General features: G+C 40.6%; 1 protein-coding gene across 1 annotated transcript in view; it reads left to right on the top strand.

Annotated features, from left to right (window-relative positions):
* The window catches only part of LOC137503123 (farnesol dehydrogenase-like), a 41,645-nt gene that overhangs the window by 10,468 nt on the left and 16,910 nt on the right, over nucleotides 1-14,267 (top strand). The window contains exons 2-3 of the mRNA XM_068230583.1: nucleotides 12,976-13,192; nucleotides 14,055-14,184. Coding sequence (XP_068086684.1) covers nucleotides 12,976-13,192; nucleotides 14,055-14,184 — 347 coding nt within the window. The remainder of the gene's footprint in view (nucleotides 1-12,975; nucleotides 13,193-14,054; nucleotides 14,185-14,267) is intronic.

Here is a 14,267-nt window from a genome sequence, read left to right as displayed (position 1 = left end):
TTCTTCCATAACTAAACTAGTTCTTCATCAAAAGGAAACACAAATACCGGAGTGTACTCTTCTTGTTTATAATTGGCTTTGCAGCCAGGCACACAGCAACTCTAAGGCATGGTGATTTCCCTCACTGATCATCTTAATTCAAGTATATACAATTCGTGGTTAATAATAAAACACAGAATGCAGAAACTCAATTAATTTTACACTATAAATATAACTTTACACAAATAAACTACAAAATTAAAACACCGAAGAACGATCTTCTTAACCTATAGCTTCACATAAATACACGCTCACACTAAGTTTTCTTCACTAATTAACGACTTTCCACTTAATAATGCAGTCGATGACGACTCATTCTCACATATATCTGAGTGAACATGCAGCCATCGTTAAAAGTTTCAATAAAACTGCGAAAAACTGTGTTTAACTCTACTAACTCATGTGCTAAACTTCCCCCCTAACGATCAGCTGATTGCTTTCCCGCGCTAGTTACAATACGGCCTGGACATCACGAAGGCAGTGGTATTGGCAAATCATTTCCTGCTCGCAAGTGAAGGAACTGTATGAGATCAGGCAGGTACTCTCTCAGTGTGATTGCAAAATTATGTGTGTAGAGTGCAACGCTTGCATTCACATATTTGCATGCAGTTGTCATGATTCTGCTATTAAATGGAACATGTGCAAACATATTAATTTGCTGCGTCGTATTTTTAAGCCTTGTACACGACTTTCAACTTCAGTGAGTTGCCCGTCCCCTTCTCTAGTTATTGACTGCAATGAGAACACAGCAGAAACAGAAGTAATTACAGCTGAGCTAAGCAAACGAAAAGAGGTCATAAATGCAGACTCGGCAACTAAGAAATCGTCCTTGATATCGAAAGTGACAGAAATTATTGATTCCATTGAGACAGAAGAAGAACTGAATGCACTAGCAAAACACATTGCTCCTTTGCCTGCTGTTCTAAACGCACCTCGACAATCCAAGGACCCAAGCGTGAAATTAGTGCCGTCCGACAATGTCTCTCCAGCAACAAAAACATACCACGGCAGCGACTGTTTTCCAACAGAAAACAGAAGAAAATTTCCAAGACCACATTAACAAAACCAACCCCAGCTGAGACGCAGAAAATTGCAGCGAGCATTATTATTCAGAATAGGCCTAAGTAGAACCGTGACGAATGCTGGAAGACGCATGCACGTTATGGTGGTGCCCAAGATTCATGTGTATGTCCTTAGTTAACGTTGTATTTGTAAGAATATATAACATACATGTACGTAGATAAATGTGCGCGTAAACTATAATGTTCCCTTTCTTTAGGACATTGTGTGTATGTGTCGACTTCAAAGTTCATAATTTCTCGTGATGCTGTCTTGTAAATAAACTCCCCTACTTTATGAATGATTTTATGATAGTGCCTAAGGTGTGTGCGTGTCCTTAATTAACTTCGTATTTTTAAAGAATTTGTGCGCGTAAAATATATCATGTTCGCTTTCTCTAAGAAATTGTGTGTTCGTTTTCGAAGTTCGCAAGTGCTTGTGTTGCTGTCTTCTGAGTAAACTCCCAGTCGAATATAACTTCATGCAAAACTTGTGGCCATTCAACAGCTTGGAAACACTGTAAGTACCTGTACTGCTTTTTATTGCTGTTTCGTTTCTGCTGTCATAACGCGTGCCTGTGGCATGCTGTTTCTCGCTACTCGCTTGCTGTCCCCTATTCTATGTGTAATTTTATGATAACGTCTAAGGTGTGTGTGTCCTTAATTAGCTTTGTAGTTTTAAAGAATGTATAAAATACCATTTTGTAGATAAATGTGCGAGTAAAACATCATGTTCACTTTCTTTAAGAAATCGTGAGTGTTCGTTTTCAAAATTCACAATTGCTTGTGTTGCATGCTGTCTTCTGAATAAACTCCCCGTTGACTATAACTGTGTGCTAAACTTGTGCTCATTAACCAGCTTGAAAACACTAGGTACCTGTACTGTATTATACGGAATATTACCGACGTGAGTTATTCCGTAGACTGTATTGCTTTTCATTTCTATTTCCTTTTTGCTGTCGTAATGCGCGCCTGTAGCATGCCGGTTCTCGCTGCTCGCCTGCTGTGTTACGCATGCGCACATTGGAAGCGGTTCATAGTACGGGCCTGTCTTTAGGCGCTTGTTAGCAGACCAGTGTGTTTCGCAGTGGAGTTCACGCTGCTAACAGCGAGCGGTCGGCTCGCGCAGACTGCGATACGACGTGTAGTGATTGTCATATTTCGTGGAGGAGGGAACACATCTCCAAACTCTGAAAGTGGACTGAATAGCCCTGAAAACACCCACAAACATTTTTCTTCGGCCGGGTGGCGCCACACCTCTAATTACGCGCCCAGACGACCCAAAAAAGCAAAATTGGCCAGACACCAAGAGGAAGTCGCCCCCCCCCCTCCCATAATGTACTATACTTGCATTGCCCACGATATTGACCCAGCAATTCCAGCAGATGACATCCTTACGGAACTTCGCCCCACAGGCGTCTACATCGCCGCTAGACTTTATCAAATCGACAAACCCACAAGAGAAGTACTATTATATTATCTAGTGCAAGAGGACGTCTACAACGCTCTAGACAATGGGGTATATATCCAAGGACAACTACATCGAGTACAAGATACCCCAGGGAAATTACTCGACCAGCTAATGAAGGAATACGCCGCCGCCACAGCCAACCCCACTACTGGCACATCACACCAACAGCAGCCGCCCTCTCCTTACACCTCCCAGACCACCACCACCGTCACCACCACTACTTCCACCAAATACTTTAATACACCAATACCGGACAGCTCTATCTCAACAGCATTGAGTCTAGTGCGAACAGCGATGGTGGTGACATCTAGCGTGTTGGTGTGAACTGCATACTCGTCTATGCTACAGTTGAGAGGAATGCACTGCACTCATTGGAATTTTTTTTGTTAAAATAATAAATTGAATAATCATAATAATTAAGAATGACATTTTAAAATATGAAATGCCTCTTTCATAAACCCCCAAACGAGCATTATGTTAGCCGTGCCTTTCGCTATGTCTTGAAAATTAAAAGCAGCATTTGTTTGAGATTCCAACCATCCTCTGGGGGAAATATTTAACAACTACCTACTCTCTCCAGTTTTTTCTAGCCTGGCGAAGGACGTTGTATGGACTTAGCCTAGTTTTGCGGCCGGATGCCTTTCCTACCACCAATTGTATGTGGAGGGATATATATTCACTAACTCGTGTTTCTGTGGTTGTTTCTCGTGTGATGTGTTGTATATATTTGAAGATGCGTATGAATACGAACACAAACCCGTAGCCCCCGATTTACAGGAATTAACAGACGCGAATAAAATCTCCGACTCTGTCGGGAATCGTACCAGGGTCCTCTGAACCGAAGGCCAGTACGCTGACCTTTCTGTGGTGGTGATTATTTTTTAAGAGGAAGTACAACTGACCAGCCATCCTCTATTAACACTAATCAGAAGGGAAATGGAAGAGATCCAACACTCCGAAGAATGAAGGTATCATAAAAACGGGGGGGCACGAAGCGCTAACCATTCAGCCAAAGCGCCAGAGCGGGCAGATAACTTAACAACATCCATGATTTATTACAATTTTGGGAAAGAGAAGCTGTAATTAAGGAACAGGAGTTTTGATCCATTACTTTCTTAATCTTCTTCTTCTTCTTCTTCGATACGGCCGATCTTCCCGAATGCTACAGGAAAACTCAGCTCACGCTGCTCTCTCGTTTTTGCTGTACTTTGAATTTTCTGTTTTATCTCTGAAGACAGAAATACATAATATGTATAATGCATTGAGGTTACGGTGAGTGAACTAGGATGTTCTTGACAAGGAAGAAGTGTTCAGAATTTCCTAAAGTCTCTTTCACAAATTTATGCATGAAGCATTACCATACACACGTATTAAATTAGTTGGACTGGTGCTCAAGCCTATGCCTGTAATACACTGAAATAATTGTCTTGCCCGCTTCTGTGGTGTAGTGGTTCATGTCATTAGCTAATACCCCCGGAGGCCAGGGTTCGATTCCAGGCTCTGCCACGAAAATGAAAAGTGGTACGAGGGCTGGAACGGGGTCCTCTCAGCCTCCGGAGGTCAACTGAATAGAGGTGGGTTCGATTCCCACTTCAGCCATCCTGGAAGTGGCCATCCTTCTCCAGGCAAATGCCGGGATGGTACCTAACTTAAGGCCACGGCCGCTTCCTTCCCTCTTCCTTGTCTATCCCTTCCAATCTCCCTATGCCCCCGCAAGGCCCCTGTTCAGCATAGCAGGTGAGGCCGCCTGGGCGAGGTACTGGTCATCCTCCCCAGTTATATCCCCCGACCCAGATTCTGAAGCTCCAGGACACTGCCCTTGAGTCGGTAGAGATGGGATCCATGGCTGAGTCCGAGGGAAAAACCGACCCTGGAGGGTAAACAGATAAAGAAGAAGAATAATTTTCTTACGCCGGGCTGAGTGGCTCAGACGGTTGATGCGATGGCCTTCTGATCCTATTTTGGCAGGTTCGATCCTGGCTCAGTCCGGTGGTATTTGAAGGTGCTCAAATACCTCAGCCTCGTGTAGGTAGATTTACTGGCATGTAAAAGAATTCCTGGGGGACTATATTCCGGCACCTCGGCGTCTCCGAAAACCGTAAAAGTACTTAGTGGGACGTAAAGAAAATTATTATTATTATTATTATTATTATTATTATTATTATTATTATTATTATTATTATTATTATTATTATTTTCTTACAGTAAAAAGATGACTGGATTCGAAACTCATGGCCTTCAATTTTCAATTTCAAGACTACCGCGATAACCATTACGCTACAGGCCCACAAGTTTTCGTTTGTGAAATTTATGGTACTGTTTAACAATGTGGACCCTCAAGTTTGAGTATACTAGAGTTCCATATATGTTAATATTATTGTTTTTACGTCTCACTAACATTTCAGTAGAGTATTTGATTGATTTTCTTAATATAAGGGTCATAGAATGTTACCTCAACACAGATGCGAATTCATAACTTTTTTAATACTTGCTGTCCTTATCAGTTCCCATGCCCATTAGCTTGTGGGTAATTTGTTCAGCGCATAACACTTTTCTTGGAATATAACTGCAATGTAAGATTATTTAGTGACAAACACTGATACATTATAAAAAACACGGCAGTGCGCCAAGAATCATACAGATGACAATATGTTATTGAAGAGTTGGTCACACCAAGCCATGTAGGTAGCAGCACTATCGACTTTCTCACTGAAAACAGCAAGCTGTCCGGTATTATCATATTAAAGTATTTGCTTCCACCTCCTCTCATTTTACCTCCAACACCCCTACCACCACCACCACAGCTACTACGCACCCCTCTCCCATAATGCCATACCACCCCCCCCCCCCCCCCCGCTCAGGGCCAGCAGGAAGAAGTAACAACGCCGCCAAATGAAGCAATAGCAATTCAAGCAGACAATACACAACCACCAACACCAGATAATGTACGACCGCTAACTTCACCACCCAGCCAGAACAACCTATACAGCTGTGTTGCCTGTGGCGTGGAACCTAACCTACCACCAATAGCAAACCTCCAAGAACTCCAAAAAGCAGGAATCCCGGTGAAGAAAGCCATTAGGATCCACAACGATGATGGCCCTACATATTTAGTACGCCTGCAACTACCAACGCCTGAAGACGTCCAGCGCCTGTTCACGCAAGGGATATACCTCAACGGCCGACATCTCAGGATAGAACCGTCCCGCTGTCCGCCCCAAACTCCTAATCAACATAAATCACCCCGCCACCGCACACGCCCCCGGCCTGCACCCCCTCAGCAATCTTCCAGTCCACACTTCCGCTTTCCACCATCTTCACCCAGCAACTATCCACCACCTCCACCTGCAATCTTCCCACTACTCCCTCCTCCATCTAACCTCTTAAGTCTCCTACTCACCTCCCTGGTAAATTTCTCATCCCGTATCACATCCTAGCACTTCACATCCTCCCTCCACCTCACGAAACCCGTCACTTCATCACACCACCATACGCAACCTGGTTGTAAAATCGCTCATGTAACTCTCATAAACATCCATAAAGCTCTGTATATATGTATGTATCTTTGTCAATAAAGCACAGAAAATGTAAATCTGTCAATAAAGCGCTAGAGAACCTACACTTCCTTTATCCCGTCTCCTTTACTTATTCAAACCACATTTTCCCCATCTCCTTATTTTTTCACTCCTTCTCAACCCCGTCATCTCTCCTGGCCAGAGAGAGGGCGACACCCACTAGGTGGCCCGCCCCACCCCACCAGGGTGGGGAATGAAAACTTGCAAAGAAGATATTTCGTCGAGTGATAGAATTCTGCTCCAACGGAGGGTGATAGAAATTGTGCTTCATCAAACTCTTAATATTATCAAGTGATTGTTTATTCTGAATGAATGTCTAAGACTTGCGATTATTTTTCCAAGTGTTCACAATTCAAAGTTAATGTTGTGGAGAGTGATAGGGTTTGGAACAGTTTTTGATCCTTACAGAGTGATTGAATATTTCGAGATATTTCACTAACATGACTGTGCTTTAACTTAGAATTCTTCAAGTGGCAAACATTAAGAAGTGATTGAGTACAGATGTCACTAACTTACAATTTCGTGTGTAGATAATTCTATAAACGGTGTAAATGTATTGTAGATGATGGGCTGTGGACTGTATTTGAACTGTGCCTTTTTAATTCTACGAACATTCGAACTAAGAACTGTGCAGTTTCAATTCTACGAACATCCGAACTAAGGACTGTTGGTGAATTATCAATTTCTATTTTTTTTTTAACATGCGTGAAGAAGATTAACTTCACGAGTGAAAGATTCTTATTTCATTTCAATCCAATTGATTTCATTGAACAGTGTTCAGACTCAGAAATATGTCGTTTCATGCATTTTTCAGTATACTAAGCTACCGTAATTTAAGTAGTATGTTACCAGAAATACAGTTAATAATGTTCAACTCTCAAAACTTACCCGGCAGGTAAAGTCATATCGGGCCCTCGAAGTGGCCGATAAATTACGCGCCGGGTAACTACGATTTATGCTGCCGATAGCGCTACCTGGGAGTGGTCGAACGGAAACATCCTTTTACGCGGAGGGCAAGTTACGCGCTACTTTACCAGTAGGTGATAGAACCGGCCCCTAGTCTAGGAAAGACTAGAGGCGAATAAATAAACCAATAAACAAACATATAAGCAAACGAAGAAATAAATAAAGAAAAGAACAAATAAACAAACAAAAAATCAATAAATGAAAACAAACAAATAGCCAAATAAATAAAGAAATACACAAAAAATAACAAACAAACTGGCAAATAAATAAACATATAAATATACAATTGAAAAACAAACAATTGGGCAAGTAAATAAACAAATAAATGGGCAAATAAGAACAAACAAATAGAAAAACAAATAAAAACTAATAAGCAAATAAATAAACAAACGAACAAGAGCAAACAAAAGTCAAGGATATAAGCAAACAAATCGAATTAATAAAAACTAAACAAACAAATTACCAATTAAACAAATTAACAAAAAAAATTTAACAAGTTATTAAAAAAAACATATAATACAATCTGTATAAAAAGCAAGAAAATACATCATTAAACAAAAATAAGTAAATAGAAACAAATATTTAACTAAGTAATAAACAAGCAAAGGGGCTGCCTGGTCGAGGCGTTAAAGGCGTGCTCGGTTCGCCCGGAAGGACGTGGGTTCGAATCCCCGTCAGGAAGTCGTAAGGTTTAAGAAACAAGATTTCCACTTCCGGAGATACATATGGCCCTGAGGTTCACTCAGCCTACACCAAAAATGAGTACCAGGTTAATTCCTGCGGGCAAAGGCGGCCGGGCGTAGAGCTAACCACTCTACCCCATCACGTGCCGAAGTTAACAATGGTGGAAGCCTTTACCTTCCACTCCTCCAAGGGCCTTCATGGCCTGTACGGAGGTGACTTTGACTTTGAATAAATAAGCACAACAAATGAACGCAAAAACGTTCACTTGGAAACCCTTAAAATTTTGTATTAACCTGTTCTGTATTATCCCTTCAGATATCCACATTTCTTCCCTGTCTTCCTTTATTCCTTAAACTCACTGATTGCCATTCGTATTCCTGTGAGCATATTAAAAAAATTATGTGAGTCTCTTGTCGTCCATCCTCATTACGTGGCCAAGAAATTTTACTCTCGTCATTCGTATTGTATCCGACATGTTTTCGCTTTCTTCGCTCTTATAAAGTTCTTCGCCCTCGTGTACTTAAACTCTCCTTTTTCTGATTATAGTGGTCCACAATTTTTTCTTAGAATCTTTCTTTTCATTTTCTCCATCTTTTCCATTTCTCCTGATTACTTGCATATGGTGAACATGCATTTCATAAAATATATATTTTCTGGTTTTTTTTTACAGTATTGTAATATCTAATTTTATTTGACAGCTTCTTGTACGTATCCTTAGACAGTTGGAACGCGTGTTCCATTTCTTTGCGCTCTTGATTTGTTGGCTTCCTTTGCCCAGTCCACTAATTTGAATTACTTCAATTAAGTACTTCAATTTGCCAAATTTGTCGATTTTTCATATTAATTTGTTAACAATTTTAGCCAATAACAATTCCGTTCATTTTACATGAGTGTTGCCTTTATATTTGCTTCGATTACTTTCATTTTTCTCCGCAGCTCTTGGTTTGAAAGCATCTTTAATGGTACGAAATTTCAAATTCATCCGACACGTGATTCCTGAGAAAATGATACACAACTTCCGAATTTTCAAGTTTGGAGAATACTTAGGTTTAAGTTTCAGTTTATCAATGTTTTCTTAGCCTACTAAAACATTCCAGGGCCATATTCATCATCCTCCACCTCATTTCTACGTTTATCTTGTTTTCTTTCGATTTATTTCTTGTCAATGAGCAAAAGACTCCACTGACAGTTTCTTCCTGGTATGAAACCCACTGCTCGTAACACCAGCGTCCTTGCCAGAGTCCCACCATTGCCAGTAATTACTGCATCTTTTATTTTAATATTCAGTGACTGTAGCCCCACGAAAATAGATTTTGGAACTCGTTTCCAGATGCATTCGGATTGAACTAACTAACTAACTAAATAACTAACTAACTAACTAACTAACTAAGTTTTCATTCCTCCCCTGACGGGGGAGGCGGGCCACCTAGTAGGGAACACCAACTCTCTGGCCAAGAGAGTTGCGGGGCTTAAAGGTGATGTGCTTTATGTGGGAGGGGGTAAATAAAGGTGATGGAAATTGGAGATATGATTCGGGGGCGTCTTGGTTTTCCTGTTTCTGTGTTCCCTTTATTCTTTTTATTTTTTAAAATATTGATTCATAACATTATTGGTATTTTGTTAGTTACATAAAGGCACAGTGATACAATGCAGAGTTACATGGAGCGGTAGGGGAAAAGATGGAAAGCAATGAGATGGAAGGTAGAGGAGAATGTAGCAAGAGAGGTTAAGAAAAGACGGAAAAGATCAGTAGAAGGCGGGGACGGGGAAAATGAGCTGTGGGAGGGTGGAGTGAACCAAAGACGTTGTCGAGGTGAGTGAATAGGAGATGCAGAAGGCCAGGGAAGCCGACGGGTTGAGAGAATACGAGATTGAAGACTAGGAGGAGAACGAGATGGTTCCACACGATAAATACGGCCAAAGAGTTGAAGTCCATTTGTGAGCAGATGAATGACGGCTTCGGGCGTAGCGAAGTGGAGACGTAACAAAAACGTAGGTTCACCGGAGTTGTATATCCTGGAGTTCCCAGTGACAAAAAGTCCAGTTTGATGAAGGGCAGAAGTGATGACTTCGACTGGAAGAGCAGGATCAACACCACAGGCGACACAAGTATAATTGGCTGTGCATTCAGACGGCGATGACAATGGTGGATGCTCAGGAACAGTAGAGGAATCAGTTGCAGCTTCGTCGACAAGCGGTTGCTGTGAGTCGGACCGTTGAGCAGAGTGTTGAGTGGTAAGAGGAGGAAACGTCATGACAGGGAATGGATGAGACATAATGGTAGTGGTGGCAGGAAAGGTAGAAACGGCAAAAACTAAGACTGTAGTGGTGATAGGGGTGGTGGTAGTTGTGGTAGTAGCTGGGACGAACGGCGGTGCAACAAATGTAGACAGAGCAGGCGGTGGTTCCATCAGCTGGGCGGGACGACGTGAAGTATATATGTAGGCCGGTCGGGAGAAGTGCAGTGGTGATGCCATTTGGAGAGAATCGAGGACGTAAGTGAATATAGCCGACTTCCAATTGTGGTGTCAGCCTATGTGCTTGGGCTCGGTGAGGTGCGATTTACAGATGAGGCGTCACCCCGGCCGAAAAAAAATAATAGAGGATCTCTGCTGCGTGTCTTTTTGTGCGTTGTGCCTTCTGCCGCCAGCTGTGCGCGATGCCTTGCAGCCTGTTGTTCGGATTGTAAGCCTCTGCGTGCAAGCAGGAGTTCAGGCCGCTCATCACAAAGTAAAGATTGCAGTATAAGTACACTATTCTGGAATTCATTTGGTTAAGTTAAAAAATGCTGTAAATGTCATAAAATAGGAAATACAGCCGGCAGCTGGTTACTCGGAACAGATTACAGCGACAACTTAACTATAAACAAAATACACTGAAAGGCGCGAAAACAAGTGAAAGTCGATAATGTGTTCACAGAATGGCCAACGTATGTAAAGAAACATTCCAGCGGACACAGGAAAATTGAACAGAATTTCTTTACCCAGTGTAGTATAAAATATGTATGTTAAATATGAAAAATGGGCCTAAACCCAGGGTTTAACACAATTATCAAACGTCCCGTAAATAACCATTATCTCCAGTAACAAATATATAGAATTAATCCTGTGACGTTGGTGTCGAGTATTAGCTCTCCCCAACCGTATCGTGTTTTTGAAAATTGTCATTCGGAATTATTTCAGTCTTGCATTCTACAAGTACCTTCTACGTGGCCTTGCCCACTTTATTTAATTGATACCATCTTCGTCATTGTCACCTTGAGATTATATTGCTTTAATGTTTTCTCTCGGAATCCTTATAATCTTGGTCTGGTACGATTCCGTGCCGTGAGCGAGTCTATGACTTTCTCTTTCCGCTCGGTGGGGCTATGCTAATTATTAGTGTGTGCCGCCATGAGTTTTGCCTTGAGTATGATGGAGGAAGGACGTGTGATTACTCCGCTCCGGCATTTGGTTTCTAAATGCGACATGAAGCCTGGATAGTTGGTATTTGTATGAGGGCTTGCCCTCAAAAATCTTCTCAAGCACTTTTCAATTGTACGTCCTCTGAGCTATTTAGTTTTCTTATGATGTGTAAAGTACTTGAACCTCTACGTAAGTAACGTGTTTCTGCAGCTTCAACCAACATGTAAGTCTCTTCATAAATTCTATTCCTTTGGCACCTGGATTCTATCGAAGATGGTGTACAAAACTGTGTGTCTCAAGATTCCTGGTGTGTGAACTTCTAAAAGCGTCCATCCTCACTTTCTTTTGATTTTAGTTAGGGCATTCTTTAATTCGGGTTCCTTATTGTATTTTGTTAATATGGTCTAACTGTCTCCGAAAGGTGTGGGTAGTGAAATTTAAGAAGGTTACTTCCAAATAAGAATTATGATTTCATATTTCTTCTAATTTCGAAAAGGCAAATTGGGTTATACTTATCTAACGTTTTCGGATGGTTATGTGTAATTGGAAAGGTAACTACGCTGTTTATAAACTATAGAGCACGAGAGGTTTCGCCTGAATTTCAGTGAAATGTTTTTCTGCCACATTCTAATTCTTTTTTTTATTTTATCTCCTTGGGTTCATTTTAATTATGTTTTTGGGGTTTCCTTTCCTCTTGTATATGTACCATTGTTGTTCTTGTTTTGATTTTGGTGGTTGCTATGGACGCATGGGATGTTTACATTTCCATAGTAACCGGTTGGGTTGATCACCACTACTATTTTTATCATTATTATTTTGTGGGTGGCTTTCGCTCTTTACGTTGTATTCTAATTATATGTCTTGGGCTGACTCTACGTTCTGGTGGTGTATTTACTTGTTTTACTTGCCTTTACCTTCTTTATTTCCCTTCTTTATTTTTCTTTGGGGATTATTTTATTCTACACTCTGGTTGGGTGGTATGATTAACTACATTTTCTGGCAGTGAGATATGAACTGAATTCTGGTGGAATCTCTGGAAGGTAGTTGGTGCTCTTCAAATTAATAATAATAATAATAATGATAGAAAATTAAATTGCTTGAAACTATTAAGAGAATAACTTAAGTAAGGAATGGTCTCTGCTGAAGTGTAAAACTGGTTACTAAGTCCTCAATTTCTTGGAGGTTTTTAAAAATATTGAAAGTATATTATTTTATTTTCGTTCGGCCAAACATTTTAAATTTTCAGATCACCTTTGCATTTTATAAAGATTGTAGTTTCATTTCGAGGGCGTTCATTCCTTCATTTTACACTGATTATGTCTACTTTTACTCTTATTTATTAAATAAAATATTATGTACCTTGTTCTCAAAGAACATCTTGTTTTCTTTGGTAGTGTTGAAACAACTTATTGCCATACCAAGGGTAATTTTGGGTTCATGGTCTCTGGGTAACTGTTGGGTTAACCTATGTAACGGTAAGTGTTTAACATTAATGATTTATTTTGTCTATGTTTAACTTCTACTGCTGATAGTCGGTAAGGCGGTAGAATCGTGAAATTCCGTGTATTTTTCACTAAATACGAAAATGCCCTATTTTGATATTTTAAATTAAAAGCTTCTCTTTTTCCTTTTAAAATACATTTCATGAAGTGCTGATCTCAAAATCCTAAGAAAAACTGTGATAGTAAGCGTCTGAGAAGAAAAATGATGGTAGGCTTTGTGGCCTATAGTTTTGATTATAAATCCTCACTGCAATATTACGATATATTCTGTTTCAGGAGGCTGTGTCTAACGCTAGGGAGGGAGCCAAGACTCGTAACCGATGCAACCGCTACCACCCCAGTCAAGTGCCTACAGGCAAGTTGTATCCTCGAAAATGTGATGTTCAGAAGGAAGAAGATATACTGGCTACATTCAAATGGGTGGCCGAAACACTCGGGAGAGTAGACATACTGGTGAATAATGCTGGAGTGGCCGGAGAAGCATCAGTAGCAGGTGAGTTTCAGGGTAATGAAGGGTCCCACCATAACTATCGCTGCCAATCTTAACTTTTCACTCCAACAAAGTGAGAAGGGACGCGTCGCATTGGGGCCAGGCGCTGAGGGTGAAACACCCATTCAGACAACCGTGAACTTGACGAACTTTGACACCCCACGGTGCCGAACTCATGAATTTCCGGAGATTGTTTCCTTCTTGAACCACGATGAGTTTGCTATCTCGTCGTGAATCATCATCATCATCATCATAATCATCATTACTGGCACGACAACCCTTTGTGTTTCTTGGCCTTCTGAAGAAAGTCTTTCCCATTCTTTCCTGTTAAATGCAGAGCCCCTCCAATTCTTGATTCCAATTATCTTTACATCCTCTCTCATCCCTTCTTCCCACCTTAACTTTGGTCTTCCAACTTTCCTGATTCCTTCTGGCACTGCATTAAATATCTTCTTTATCATTCTCTCATTAGCACGTAGCACATGTCCTGCCTACACCAACCTTCTGATCTTTATGTAGTTAGCAATGTTTGGTTCTTTATATCAATTATAACATTCATGATTATATCTTCTTCTCCAGACATCATTTTCTTCCACTTGCCCAAAAATTTGCCTCAAAATCCTTCTTTCAAATATACCGAGCTGTCTTTCATCATATTTTGAGAGTGCGCAGGTCTCAGCACAACATGTAAATACAGGCTTTACTAAAACTTTATACAATAGGATTATAGTTTTCATGAACAGCAACTTGGATTTCACATGTCTTCTGGGGCCATGATAGCACTTGTTAGCAAACAGTATATGTTTTCGGATTTAAGACGTCTTGTATAACTCCTGACCTTATATTTGCTCATATGTCTCAACAGAATGCCCTACAGAAGAATGGACTCGTATCCTCGATACCAACGTCTTGGGACTGAGCATTTGTACCCGGGAAGCTGTGAAAATCATGAGATCAAAAGGAGTGAATGATGGTCATATTGTACATATCAGTAGGTAAGTAAATAATAATAATAATAATAATAATAATAATAATAATAATAATAATAATAATAATAATAATAATAATAATAATAATA

The sequence above is a fragment of the Anabrus simplex genome, chromosome X, assembly GCF_040414725.1.
Source record: "Anabrus simplex isolate iqAnaSimp1 chromosome X, ASM4041472v1, whole genome shotgun sequence".
Taxonomy (NCBI): domain Eukaryota; kingdom Metazoa; phylum Arthropoda; class Insecta; order Orthoptera; family Tettigoniidae; genus Anabrus; species Anabrus simplex.
The sequence above is the reverse complement of the archived record's forward strand: the minus strand, read 5'-3'. Positions and strand labels throughout refer to the sequence as shown.